General features: G+C 45.7%; 1 protein-coding gene across 1 annotated transcript in view; it reads left to right on the forward strand.

Annotated features, from left to right (window-relative positions):
- Nucleotides 1-14287, forward strand: part of Obscn (obscurin, cytoskeletal calmodulin and titin-interacting RhoGEF) — a 113094-nt gene that overhangs the window by 16596 nt on the left and 82211 nt on the right. Inside the window, 5 exon segments of the mRNA XM_028776488.1 lie at nt 4-55; nt 1172-1447; nt 2822-3097; nt 6297-6572; nt 12322-12597. Coding sequence (XP_028632321.1) covers nt 4-55; nt 1172-1447; nt 2822-3097; nt 6297-6572; nt 12322-12597 — 1156 coding nt within the window.

The following is a 14287-nucleotide window of genomic DNA, read 5'->3' on the forward strand; positions in this document are numbered from 1 at the left end:
GAGTACAGCTGCGAGGCCGGGGGACAGAAGGTGTCCTTCCGTCTGGATGTACCAGGTACCTATTTGTCATTCCTTTGCCTTACATTAGCCTTCATCTCTCAAACTCCCATCCTTCCTTCTCTCCTGCAGCTAGGCTGGGGATGAATACGTAAGGTGGAGGAGGGGTCTGTTTTGTAAGCCTCGAGTGGGGTTACTATTAGGTAATCTGTAGTTACAGGTTTCCAGAACCATCTTGCTGTTGTATGAGATCCGGGACTCAGTCTGGACCTTGTGTATGGTCTCAATTCTCCCTCCCCTACCCCACAACAGTGTCTAGTTATCAGCAAGTACCATTGACCCTTTGCCTTCAGTTTGGGATCAGAGATCCCCATAGAGTTCCTGCTCTGACCTCAGGAACATTGAGGAGTGAGTGTCTCCTGTCTCCTGTCCGGTCAGCCTACATTCCTGTCAATGTTAGCACCGGGCTCCATGTCCTCAGAGGGAGAAGCTGAGACTGACAGCTGCTGGCCTTCTGTGCAGGACGAGCCTTGAGGACTTCTAGGGTGGTCTGCAATCCTGACTGACGTGTAGTGCTCTCAGACAGCAGTGCGCCATCAGACCCCCGCCTCCCTGATGTTGAGAAACAAGCTATGAGGTCTACATGAAAATTCTATTTTTAAAAGAATATGACAAGGCATTTTATGGTGATAAGTCTGGCTGGTTACTAGTAAACTGTGTGAGAATAATAACTCAGTTAAGTCTCACGCATTCTGAATAACTGGAATAGCAACCGAGTCTTCAAATAGTTTCGTGGAGAAAAATGTATCAAATAGTAGTGAGAACAGTTATCCCTTGCTCACGGAGACCTTTGTAGACACTTCACAAAGGAAATAAGCCTGTAGGTCATTTCATACAGTAGGCATAGCACTGACATGGAGATCTGACAAGGGGTATGGGATGAAGGCAGGAACCAAAGAGCCGATTGCTGTGAGTGTCACAGATAAAAATCTACAACACAGTATTGGCAGAGTCAACTGAGCAGAGGCAGGAAGCCCTACAGTGCGGTGAGAATCATAGTCATCCATTAAGGTTGAGGAAGTACTGTCCTCCATTGCCCAAGCCATCTCTTTTCCCTGTGGCCTTTCTGACCTAGACAATGTCTCTAACCCTGTGTATCACTGTTTGTCCCCAGAGCCCAAGCTGGTGTTTGCTAAGGAGCAGCAGGCACGCAGTGAGGTGAAGGCAGAGGCAGGGGCCAGTGCCACACTGAGCTGCGAGGTGGCCCAGGCCCAGACTGAGGTGACGTGGTTGAAGGACGGGAAGAAACTGAGCTCCAGCTCAAAGGTGCGAGTGGAGGCCTCAGGCTGCTCCAGGAGGCTGGTGGTGCAGCAGGTGGGCAAGGCGGATGCTGGGGAGTACAGCTGCGAGGCCGGGGGACAGAAGGTGTCCTTCCGTCTGGATGTGGCAGGTGGGTGTTGCACAACTAAGCTAGCCTTGGATGGAGGTGTTGAAGGCTGGCCATGGCTTAGCCAGATCCTGGTCCTATTTCCTTTAGAAATTGCTTTATCCTTACCTTTTAACCATGTGTATATGTATGTGGGTATGTGCACGTGAGTGCAGGTACTCAGTGAGTCCAGAAGAGGGCACTGGATCCCCTGGAGCTGGAGTTACAGGCAGCCCGGAGTAGCCCAATCTGGGTGCTGGGAACCAAACTTGGGTCCTCTGCAAGAGTATTATGTACTCTTTATTGACAAGCGTCCCTTGCTGTCCCCTCTTTCCACTTCACCCCTTAGCCTCTCTTGTTTCTTGTTCTCTCACGTATGGCTAAGCTCAGGGGATCTTGCAGGAGGGACAGGGTCTTCTGCAGCTTAGTGCTGTTTTCATAAGTGCATTAGGAAATGCACTTCATGCTGTGGGCAGTGTAGCTTGAACAATCCTCCTCAGATCCGTGAGTCGGGCAGGGGGAGGGCAAGGGGCTCTGCCGAGATATGGCAAGGTCCTTGACAGAATTAGCTAGTTTACTGATGAAGCAGAGAGAACAGTAAGCCAAGAGGCACTTGAGAGTCCCATGCAGGCACCAGTGGAGAAACATGTTCCCTGTTGCTGTGTCTGTGATTTGGGGCCCTTGCATTTACTTAATCTGCAACTGAGTTTACATATTAGCCAAAGTACATGCTAGTGCATTCCCCGCCCACTCCCTTTTTTAACCCATCAAATTTTGTTCTTGACAAAATGGATAAGCCACATCTAACCATCTGTCATTGGGATAAGACCCACAGGTCATACCTACTATGAGGGAGGATAAGGGCTGTAATATATAAACAGATTCCTGAAATAAATATGAAGAAGAAACTGTACTACTAAGAATAGGGTCTTCTTGCATACTGGCTATACAGAGGAATATAGACACTGATGGCTGGAGACATCAGTGAGACAGACAGCACAGGGTCACAGATGGCCCAGGAGCTCCCTTTAGCAGGTGCCATGGCTGAAAATTATGCAGAGTAGGAAAAGATATGGAGAGTCAGGATTTTCAGCTCCATGAGGCATGCCCTACAAGTCCTGGGGAGATGCTCCATTGCCACTGTGGCAATGACTCACAGCCTGTCCATGGAGGACTGTAGTAACCATGTCTCCCCTTGAGTGGTCCCAGCAGTGGTGACAGGCTATGTGGATAAACTGGGGTTGTGTGTTAAGAGGCTCCAGGGACTTTTCCTGGACACAGTGTTTAGAGCCTGAGTGATATCCTGCTTTCCAGCTGCCCCATCCAATCTTTCTGTAGGTGGCCTTCCTGATCTAGACGTGTCTCTGACCCTCTACGTGTGTCCTTGTCTGTCCCCAGAGCCCAAGCTGGTGTTCGCTAAGGATCAGCAGGCACGCAGCGAGGTGAAGGCAGAGGCAGGGGCCAGTGCCACACTGAGCTGCGAGGTGGCCCAGGCCCAGACTGAGGTGACATGGTTGAAGGATGGGAAGAAGCTGAGCTCCAGCTCAAAGGTGCGAGTGGAGGCCTCGGGCTGCTCCAGGAGGCTGGTGGTGCAGCAGGCGGGCAAGGCGGATGCTGGGGAGTACAGCTGCGAGGCTGGGGGACAGAAGGTGTCCTTCCGTCTGGACGTCACAGGTCAGTCCTTTGGGACAATCCATGCATTCGTAATTATTACATATCTTTGACATAATGAATTGCTTCTCTCATTAATGCATAGTGAACTCTGTATTTTCTGACTAATCTTGCCTTGAACACTGTTTAATGAGATCTGAGTCTAGCTACCCCTGCTTGCTTCAGGCTTCCATGTTTTTGATCCATCCCTTCCCAAGTCTGAATTTACCAGTAAGGTGTGTGTGTGTGTGTGTTTTAAATTACAAAAAGTTCAGTATTAAAACAATTAGTGACATATTTAAAATAGTTTTAGATTTATTTGTTTTATTTTACGTGTATCAGCATTTTGCTTGAATGTGTCTGGGTACCAGATTTGCACCTTGTGCCCGTGGAGTTAAGAAGGCGTCAGATTTCCATTACTGGAGTTACAGGTGGTTGTCAGCCACGAGGTATGTGCTGGGAGCTGAACCTGGGTCCTCTGCAAGAGTATCAGGTGCTTTTAACCATTGAGCCATCTTTCTAGTCCCTGGATTTTATTTTATTTTTATTTTTATTTTTTTTTGGTTTTTCGAGACAGGGTTTCTCTGTGTAGTCCTGGCTGTCCTGGAACTCACTCTGTAGACCAGGCTGGCCTCGAACTCAGAAATCCGCCTGTCTCTGTCTCCCAAGTACTGGGATTAAAGGCGTGCGCCACCACCGCCCGGCCTGGATTTTATTTTTTAATCCAATCATCTGTCAGGGAGTGAAGATTGTTTACACTTAGGATTATTATTGAGAAGTGTTTTCTGATTCTTGCAATTTTATTGATCATTTTCCTGGTTGGCTGTTCTAGTTGGATTACTATTCATTCTTTAAAAAAAAGATTTATTTTGATTTTATGTGTGAGGCCAGAAGAAGGCATCAGATTCCCTGGAACTGGAGTGACAGGTGGTTGTGAGCTGCCACATTGGTGCTGGAAATTGAACCCTGGTCTTCTGCAAGAACAGCCATTGCTCTTAACCTCTGAGTCATCTTGCCAGATGGTTTTCTTTTTTCCCTTTCCCTATTTTTGTTAATGAGGTTTACTCATTTACTGGATTGGTCACAACTGAATCCTTTCTAAGTCTCCTTTGTTCATCTACTCTTCTCGTGAAATGTATTGATCCACATGCTGTTGTGAGTAAGACTTTTTTCCTCTTCAGAGGTTAGGATTCTTATTAGAGTCTTAAGCAAGTGTTGTCTTGGATGCCACCAGTTACTTCAGTTTGTTTCTCTTGAGCTGTCTTTATTTCTGTCGATTTTAAGAGATAACTTTGTTGGAATAGTCCTTTTAGCTAGGACTATTCCTCCAGGGCATAGAATATATCATCCCTTGTTTTCCTAGGGTTGGGAGCTTCTACTGAGATGTCTGAGGTTATTCTAATGGGTTTGCCTTTTCAAAGGTTATGACATTTTAAGTTGTGTGTGCGAGCACATGGTGCATACATGTTGATATCAGAGTTATCTCTCAGGAGTCCGTTTTCTCCTCCAGGTAGGTTCTGGGGCTTGAACTCAGGCTGCCAAGCTTGGTGGCAAGTGCTTTATTTGCTGCACCATCTCTCTGTTCCTCTTATGGAGCTTAACATTGTCTCTGTTGAGTTTTAGCATGTTCCTTATCATACATCATAGGAAAGACTCTCTGGTCACGTTTATTTGGGGGCTGTAAATACCCCATGTGTTCTGATGCCCACATCTTTTAGTTGGGGATTTTTTTTCTATAGTTTCATTGACTCATTTTTTATGCCTTTAGTTTGTACCTAATCTTTTCCTGCCCCATAGACTTATAGACTTGATGACTATATCCCAGAGTTCCCGGATGTTGTGGGCATGGTCACATTTCTTTTCTTTACCACTGTCTGGCTGTAGCCTTTCCTGGTGTTCTCCACCCGTGATAGACTTTCGTATGCTTGATTAGCCTGCTTGTGGTACTTCCCAATACATTTTAAATCTTATTAACTGAAAATTTCATTTCTATAATATATATATATGTATATATATATCATATGTATGTATGTATATATATATCATATGTATGTATGTATGTATGTATGTATGTATGTATGTATGTATGTGTTTCAAGATCTTGATGCCCTTGCTCAGTTTCTTATGCATGTTTCTGGCCATCTCTTCTGCATTACAGATTTATTTACATCCTGAACTGATTTCCTGGCCTTATCCATATGTTTGTTTCCTCCATGAACTCACTGACCATCTTTTTGGGTAGATTAAATGATTATTTGTCTAGCATGTCAGCCATTTTGGTGTCTTTGAACTCAGTAATTGAGGAGTGATGGTCTTTTGAGGGTGTTGTTTTGTGTTGCCCTCTTATGCCAAAATCCTTGCCTAGTATGAGACTTGAGAATGATTTCTAGACCACAGGTGGTGCAGAGGAAGCATGGCCATGCTTGCACGGGAGGTGACACTTTTAGATTCACTCTCATGTCAAAAGCATCGCCTTACCAGTCCCAAGTCCTATGAGGTATGCCGACGTGCTTTGTGAACATTATTAAACATTCTGAAGCAACCATGAAGAAGATAAACGAAGTGCACACAGTCTGGGAGACCTGCAGGTGATCACTCTTGGTTCAAATGTACCAAGGGATGCTTCTGTCCAAGTGGGAAAATGAGGAGCTAAACCATGGTCAGAGATCCACGTGGGGGCACGCTATACCAGATGCCGGGATACTACAAAATCTAAAATGAAACCAAAAGCAATAATGAGACCTAAATATTCAGTGGGTGGGCTCAGAACAGACAGTGTAGAAGCAGGTCTGCCTTCCACCTCTCCCCCAACCCTAGTGACTTGTGAGGCACATGCAACACAGGGCAATAAAATCATCGTGGATGTCCTCTTTGCCACCGAAGAGCCAAGTGCAGGTGGTTACAGGTGTCAGAGTGAGGGAAAACAGGTGTAGCAAGGGTGACAGGCTTTCTTATGGTCTCAGGGTCAGACAGAGTCCTGAGCAGATCCTAAGTGCCTTAACTGTAATGGCTATCATTGCCTGCAGTGCAACTACCATGCTGGAGCTGCCCCTGAATTCGTGGCAGCATATGTGGATGAACTGGTTTTTGTCCCAAGAGATGCTAGGGCTTCTCCTGGGCACAGCCAGTGCAGAGCATGGGGGATAGTTTTCCACCTAGCCACCCATTCAGACCCTTTCCCTGTGTGGCCTTCCTGACCCTGTGTGTCCTTGTCTGTCCCCAGAGCCCAAGCTGGTGTTTGCCAAGGAGCAGCAGGCACGCAGTGAGGTGAAGGCAGAGGCAGGGGCCAGTGCCACACTGAGCTGCGAGGTGGCCCAGGCCCAGACTGAGGTGACGTGGTTGAAGGACGGGAAGAAGCTGAGCTCCAGCTCAAAGGTGCGAGTGGAGGCCTCGGGCTGCTCCAGGAGGCTGGTGGTGCAGCAGGCAGGCAAGGCGGATGCTGGGGAGTACAGCTGCGAGGCCGGGGGACAGAAGGTATCCTTCCATCTGGATGTGGCAGGTCAGTTGTTTGAGGGCACTAATGTTGCTCATTTGGATGAGATGTTAAGACTGACTAATAACTTGAAGGACCCTGACACTACTGCAGGGGGCTTATCCTCTTCAAGCCTTAAATCTTTCACATTGTTTTCACGTCCATGGCTTGGCTGTGTCAGCAGAAGTTGTGCAACTAAGTCAGGAGAGCTGAGTCCTTGTTTTTATGTGGTAGTATTTATCATCCCCAAACATCCCAGGTGTTCTCTGCATTGCTGACTGGTGCCCAGGGATATTCCTGGCTCCTCCTGGTGTTTAGGATTTGGGTAAGCGAGATCTGTCTTTCTGGACTCTGAGAATGTCCAAGCGTCTGCAGGTCCTGCATGCCCAATTCCAGCATGAATGGTCTTGTTCATAAGGAACATTTTCATTCAATTTAAATACAACTAGGGAAAGTTTGATTCCCCTAATCATAATTGGATTTTCTTATAACAAAAGCTGACTTATGTTGTTTCCGGTGCTGTACCTGACTACTCTTTCCTGATTTCTGAGATATAAAGGTCTGTGCCTGTACTGACGTGTACACACATATATTGCCGTGTCTGTGTGTGGTAAGGAAAGAGCAGAGAGCTTGTGGGTGTGCTGCTGTGACAGTAGACAGCTATCCCTGGGCAGAGTCTCATTTTTTAAAGGCCGGTTAGAAAACTGGTCAGTAACAGTGGTCTCCTTGGAGCAATATTTGGAAAAAGTGGAAGACACAGCTTATGGGTTTTTTTGCACCCTAGAGAAACAAGGTGAGCTCTGGTCTTGGGGCTCTCTGTCCACAGTGTCCTTAGGAGTTCATCTGTCTGCACCTCCTCCACTCATTAGAAATCTGAGATGTGCATTTGTCTTTCTTCACTAAGGAGTCTTCTCTTACAGTGACCTGTGTGTGTTACTAGATAACATTTCAAGTATCCCATCAATAAGAAATGATTTCTGAATAAGCATACCGACAAAACAAAATAAAACAAGACAAAAAAGGGGAAAAATGCTTTATATCTTTACTAAGTTTTATTTTCAAAGAATATGAAAAATTAAAAAATAAAACTATTCAGCTATTTTCTAGAAGTTATATAAAAAGTAACACAAAAAGAAATAGAAAATTTGAAAGGTCGTGGTGTCTTTTTGAAACATAAGTATAAAAACTAGTTTACTGTGACTGGAGAGATGGCTCAGAGGTTAAGGGCACTGGCTGTTCTTCCAGAGGTCCTGAGTTCAATTCCCAGCACCCACATGGTGGCTCACAACCATCTGTAGTGAGATCTGGCACCCTCTTCTGGCTTGCAGGCATACATGCACACAATAAATCTACAAACAAACAAACAAACAAAAAACTCCAAAGGTAATTTACCGCAGAAAAGGGGGTATGGATAAATCTTATCAAACTTTCTAGAAGGTAATTATTGGTTCTGGTGCTTTATTGCACAGTAAGATGATTCTACTTGACAGCAATGTATAATGAATCTCCAGACAGCTAAGAGGATTTAAAAGGTTCTCACCACAAGACATAATAAATAGTTGCTACAGTAGATATATTAATTATCTTGTTTTGATTACAATGTAGACAGGTTATTGAAACATTACATGGTGCCATATAATTTATTATTTGCTGATTAAAAATGAAAAAAAAAAGAAACCAGTGAGATGAACCAGAGGGCAAAGGTTCTCGCCACCAAGTCTGATGGTGTGAATTTGACTGGTCCCCCAGGACCCAGTGAGCCAGTCTCACCTCTTTCAGGCCCTTGGACCTCAGTTATCTCCACACCAAGGACCAAATATCCATCACATGAGCCTTGGGAAACACACCATAATAATGTACCCTGTGCTTGAAAATAGCTGAAAGAGTACATTTCAAATGTTTACACAAAAAATGATGTGAGTGTGGAAATATATGTTGGTTACTTTTTATTGTCAACTTGATATAACCAGGAGTCTCTTGGGAAGAGGAATGACCCAGAACAGACTGGCCTGTGGCCATGTCTGAGGGATTGTTTTAGTTGGTGATTAAGGTGGGAGGACCCAGTCCACTGTGGGTATCTGACCTAGGCAAGTGGCCTGGGCTATGTAAAAAAACCGAGAGAATGAGCCAGTAAGCAGCATTCCTCCATGGTTTCTGCTCCACTTCCTGTTTGAGCTCCTATCCTGATTCTCCCCAGTGGTGAGTCATGCCCTATAAGTAAGCTCCGAATCACCCCTTTTCTCCCTAAGTTGCTTTTGGCCGTGGCGTTTATCACAGCAATAGAAAGCAAACCAGAATGTGATGAACATTTTATCCAGCTTGACTTAATTGTTTCTCACTATAACGTATAACAAGAAGTCATGCTCCATAAACGTGTGTGGAAGGTGTCAGATACAATAGAGGACACTGAGACAGAGATTGTTCTTTCAGCATTAGGATTTATTTAACACCATGTACAGACAGACAAACAGAAAGCAGTGTGGTAGGTGGTCTGAAGAGGAATTAGGGTCCACATGGCCGATGTTGAGTCTCTGCTTCCAGCTCTTTGAGGACAAGAGGTTTTAGAGCGGGAGTCTGCAATCAGAGTCAGGAAAGGGGCTGGGGGCAGAGGGCATGGCCACTAACAGCCTCTGGGATGTAAACTCACTTTCCTAGGCAGGAAAGCGTGAACGTGGAGTCTCTTAGCTAGAGGTGTTGGGCAGTGTCTCAGTCAGGAGCCTGTCAGTGTCTCTGAGAGGGAAAGGCTGCTGCTGTGGGATACGACGTCCTGAGCAGCAGCTGAATTCCAACAGTGCGTTAATGTAATATGCAGCTCAGGTTTTCAGTTAAAGCATTAATAAAAGGCCCAAGTTAACATGTAGAAAACATTGTCAACTGTCTATTGTCTTGACAACACTGGTGGAAGGAGAAATTTTAGACTTATAACAACACAAAGAGCCCGTCTCAATTCCCAAATCTAAAAGGGATCATGAAGTCACATATTTTCGGAAGGTAGTAAGAGGATCAAAGTGCATAGAAATCCACAGAAGACCCAAATATATTCACGTCTGATAAAATTTCAAGGGACTGTCTTACTCAAGGGAACTGAAAGTTAAGATTTGAAACGCCACCAACAGCCACTGGGGAGGAGCCAATAGTGAACTCACAAAGTGGGAGGCCACACGGGTAGCCACCACAATTTGAGGACAACTGTCACACCCAAGGAACAGAGCAGGAACTGTGACCAGTCTTGTGAACAAAATAACTGCCTTTTCTCTTATGAGCAGGAGAGATGGCTCACTAGGTAAAGCCACTTGCTGCCAAGCCTGACATACTAAGTTCCATCTATAGAAGCCACAGGGCGGGAGGACTGGACGTTGTTCTTTGACCTCCACACACACACTGTGGAGTGCACATGCATGCACACGGACATATACAATAAGGAAATGTAAAAAATTATGTTTGGGTTGGAGAGTTGAATCAGAAGTTAAGAGCACTGACTGCTCTTTCAGAGGTCCTGAGTTCAATTCCCAGCAACTACATGGTGGCTCACAACCACACCATCTGTAATGGGATCCAATGCCTTCTTCTGGAGTGTCTGAAGACAGTGACAGTGTGCTCACATACATTAAAAAAATGATCACTAAAAATTTAAGCAAGGGATGGTATAGATAAAAATGATAGTTTAATCATTTCTGTATTTAAAAAATGGGGTAGGAACTCACCAATCACATGTCAGGTGGGTTAGTCACAGCCCAGAGCCCAGATTACAGGACCCTTAGTGGCCTTCAAGCATTCTGAGGGTTACTTATTCTGTGTTTACAGCTATCCCCTTAGAGACAGAAAAGGAGGCGAGCCTTCAGTCCTCTGTATGTAGATAGTATAGCATACTAAAATCTGGCTGGCATTTAAGAACTCATATTTTAGGTCAACCTATTATGGGTATTAAGGACAGTTTGTGAAACACAATATTAATGAACTGACCTCAGAGGCATACCCACAAGATTATCCCCTGAGAAGGAAATTCATAGCCCAGGATCAGCAGTCCTGAATATTAGAAAGTGAGAATTCACCCTGCCCTTATCTGACTGACGGAAACTGTGAAATTATCTCAAAACAAAAAAGAAAAAAGGATAAAACTCAGCAATGTAAATTAAAAAGAAGTATTTGACAAAATTTATCACCAGTCATTTCTTAAAATTTGTAACAAATGTCATTAAATCGATTTTTGGCTTGGTAAGCAGCACTGTATGCAAATTGAGGACTGGATTACTTTGCTCCAAGATCAGGAACAGCATAAAGATGCCAGCTGTCACCACATCTTTCAGCGTAACTAGGAAGGACACCCAACAAAAGGCACAGAGGTTAGGGGAAAAACAGATTCATGAATTATAAGATTTCTTCAAAAGACACATGAATGGAGACAGAATCCTGCATACAAAGACTAATGTAAAGACCATTCTTCACTATATACTAGCAGTGAGCATCTTGCAAAGTGAGTTTAAAAGCTTTAAAGTATCTTCAAAAGTATCATGCTTATAATGCCAAGTCTGGCATCAGGTGTGGTAGATTACTAAACATTCTTGAGAGATGTCAAGCTCTACAGGGACGGGTAGAAATGAAATGGGTTTTGCAGGTGTCCAGTTTCCATCACCATGGGACAATTGCTGTGGGGTGGGTTGAAAATGACATTTCTCAGGCCAGCTACAGCCAGCACAGTAGAGAGGATCTGGTGGTAAACAGTTGCCATTAGGTACAAGACTGCCACAGAGGTATTGTATGTCTTTAATAAGACAGACTAGCAAGGGCTAGAGAGATGGTTGGGAGCACTGGCTGCTCTTCCAAGGACCCATGTTCAATACCTAGCACCCACATGGCAGCTCACAAGTTATCTGTAAATCCAGTCTGGAAGTGGTATATGGTGCCCTCTTCTGGCCTCTGTGTGCACTGCATGCATTTGGTGCCCAGGTATACATGCAGGCAAAACACCCATACACGTTAAAAAAAAAAAAAAAAAGAGGGTCAGGATCACAGCCAATCTAGTTTTGTGAATCTTAGATTTATTTGTGATTCTAGAGTTAAGTCCAGGATGTCTCTGCCCCAGAACACGGGCAGGTTATGTTTACACTCAGAGAAGAGGCAGTGGCGTACAGAAAAGGGTATTGAGGTAGAGACGGCCTGTTTGCTTTCAGCTGGTGTCTCTCTTGCCTGACCATATTAGGGGACTTGGGTTCTTGTCACAAGAATAACCTATAGTCTGATAACTTCAAGGTAAGTTAGAGTTAGAAAACAAAACACTCTAGACTGAATCTAATCCAGATTACTACAATAAGACAACAGATTCTCAATGCAAGAGTGGTCAGCAGGGAAGGAGAGAGCCTAGGCATTCAGAAGGAGCGTGTCTCAGTTACTCTTCTATTGCTCTGAAGAGACACCATGACCAAGGCCACTGGTAAAAGAAAGCATTTAATTTGGGGGCTCACAATCCCAGAGGATTAGTCTATGGTCACCATGGAGGGAGCATGGCAGCAGACAGACACACATGTTGCTGCAGCAGTAGCTGAGAGCTTACATCTGGTCCATCAGCACAGGGCAGAGGGCTGACTGGAAACGGGGTTTTTGAAACCTCACAGATCTATTGTGGTTTTGGGCTGAGAGGGACTGTGGCTTCTCCTGGGATCAGTCAGTGAAAAACTTAAACAATGTCCCACCCTCCCACTGCACCGTCCAGTACTCTCACTGGTGTGGCCTTCCTGATCAATGATATTTGTGACCTTGCGCATCTGTTTGTCCCCAGAGCCCAAGCTGGTGTTCGCTAAGGAGCAGCAGGCACGCAGCGAGGTGAAGGCAGAGGCAGGGGCCAGTGCCACACTGAGCTGCGAGGTGGCCCAGGCCCAGACTGAGGTGACATGGTTGAAAGACGGGAAGAAGCTGATCTCCAGCTCAAAGGTGCGAGTGGAGGCCTCTGGCTGCTCCAGGAGGCTGGTGGTGCAGCAGGCGGGCAAGGCAGATGCTGGGGAGTACAGCTGCGAGGCTGGGGGACAGAAGGTGTCCTTCCGTCTGGACGTCACAGGTGGGTGTTGAGACACTGCATTAGTTTACCAATGTCATGAGCCGGGTTATGGCCGGCCTGGTGTCTTTCCCACTCAGTGTCATCCTTGCCAGTCTCATTCCTGTGCCTGGTCCTGGTGCATTTGCTGGATGTGTGTTCATCTTGGCCAGGGCCTCTCGTGTGTCCCACAAAGCGTCCTCATGCTGTAATGTCCCATTTCACGTTCCCAGTGCCTGCTCAGCTGTTCCTTGGTGCCATGGACTCTGGTCCCACCTGTGTGCAGGGCTGAGGTGACTAATGTCTCTCTGTCTGCCTGAGGTCTCTCACACAGCTCTCTGTGGCCTCATCCAGTCCCACATGAGGTGCCTATTAAAGAGAAATTTTAGTTCATGTTCAGCCAGGGTAGGGAGGAATGTTAATCACATGATCATATTTGAAAGTGTATTAACTCTGAACCACAGGCTGTGAGGGTTCAGTTAGGTGTTCTGGAATACTCTCCCCCCTTTCCCTGGGTATAATGCAGGATTGAGAACAAGACCTTTCTCAGTCCAGTTGTCCTTGGCCCAGAGACTTAAGGCATCGGAAACCCAACGACCACCAAAAGTCAACCAGAGACAAAGGCTCTTGATTTATTCATTCATGCCAATGACAATGAGATTCCAACATTTGTGGGAGAAAGTGAAGTGGAAGTAGGTTTCCTTAAGAGACATTAGGCAAGCTGGGCAGTGGTGGCGCACGCCTTTAATCCCAGCACTTGGAGGCAGAGGCAGGCTGATTTCTGAGTTCGAGGCCAGCCTGGTCTACAGAGTTCCAGGACAGCCAGGGCTATACAGAGAAACCCTGTCTCGAAAAGGCATTGAACTTCTTTGTCTGAAAGTTTTTATATAGGACTTATGGCAGAAACTGGGCAAAGACTGAGGCAATTATATTTTAGTTAACCAATTAGAGCCCTATATCCTGACCCTGACCTCTTGGTCCAAGCAAAAAGGTCACCTGTAGTACCTGCCCAGTTAAGAGGATTGAAATGCTTCCTCCGCTATCTCTGACTCCAGCTATGCTTACTGACCGAGGTGGCCTGCCACCTGTAGGTCACACAGTTGGTGATGTTGTCCTCTGACCTTGAAGATGTCTCAAGTGCTGTTATTCATACTACACTCACTGCTACCAAGAAGTAACTGTAGTTGTTCTTAGTTAATTTCCAGTCTATGGGATGGTCAGGAGTGACTAGTGACTTAACTAGTCACCATGGGCCCTTCTCCCTTATAACTCACATAAGTTAGCTACTGCATTAGTTTAAACAGGCTGCCCTATTCTATGACATCATCTAGAACCGAGCACAGATGATCTATGGAGTGCTATTTGTGTGTGTGTGTGTGTGTGTGTGCGCACACACACACACATGTACGCACACTGAGCAGCTCATGGGGGCTCAGTTGGCATCAGTGAGTTTCTGTTATCAAGTAATGCTTATTCATAGTCTCTCACCCATGATTTTGCTCCTCCTGAGCTGCCCGTGAGGCAGCGGTGGCATGTGTGGATGAACCATGGGCCTCTTTGGGTTCAGTGAGTACAGAGCTGGAGGAGGGTGTTCATCACCCACAGCAGCCTCAGCCAGGTCTCTCTGTGACTTTCGTGACTCAAATGGTTTCTGATTCTGTGTCCCCATCTGTCCCCAGAGCCCAAGGTGGTGTTTGCCAAGGAGCAGCAGGCA

Source organism: Grammomys surdaster, unplaced genomic scaffold (assembly GCF_004785775.1).
Source record: "Grammomys surdaster isolate TR1022 unplaced genomic scaffold, NIH_TR_1.0 270, whole genome shotgun sequence".
NCBI classification, from domain to species: Eukaryota; Metazoa; Chordata; class Mammalia; order Rodentia; family Muridae; genus Grammomys; species Grammomys surdaster.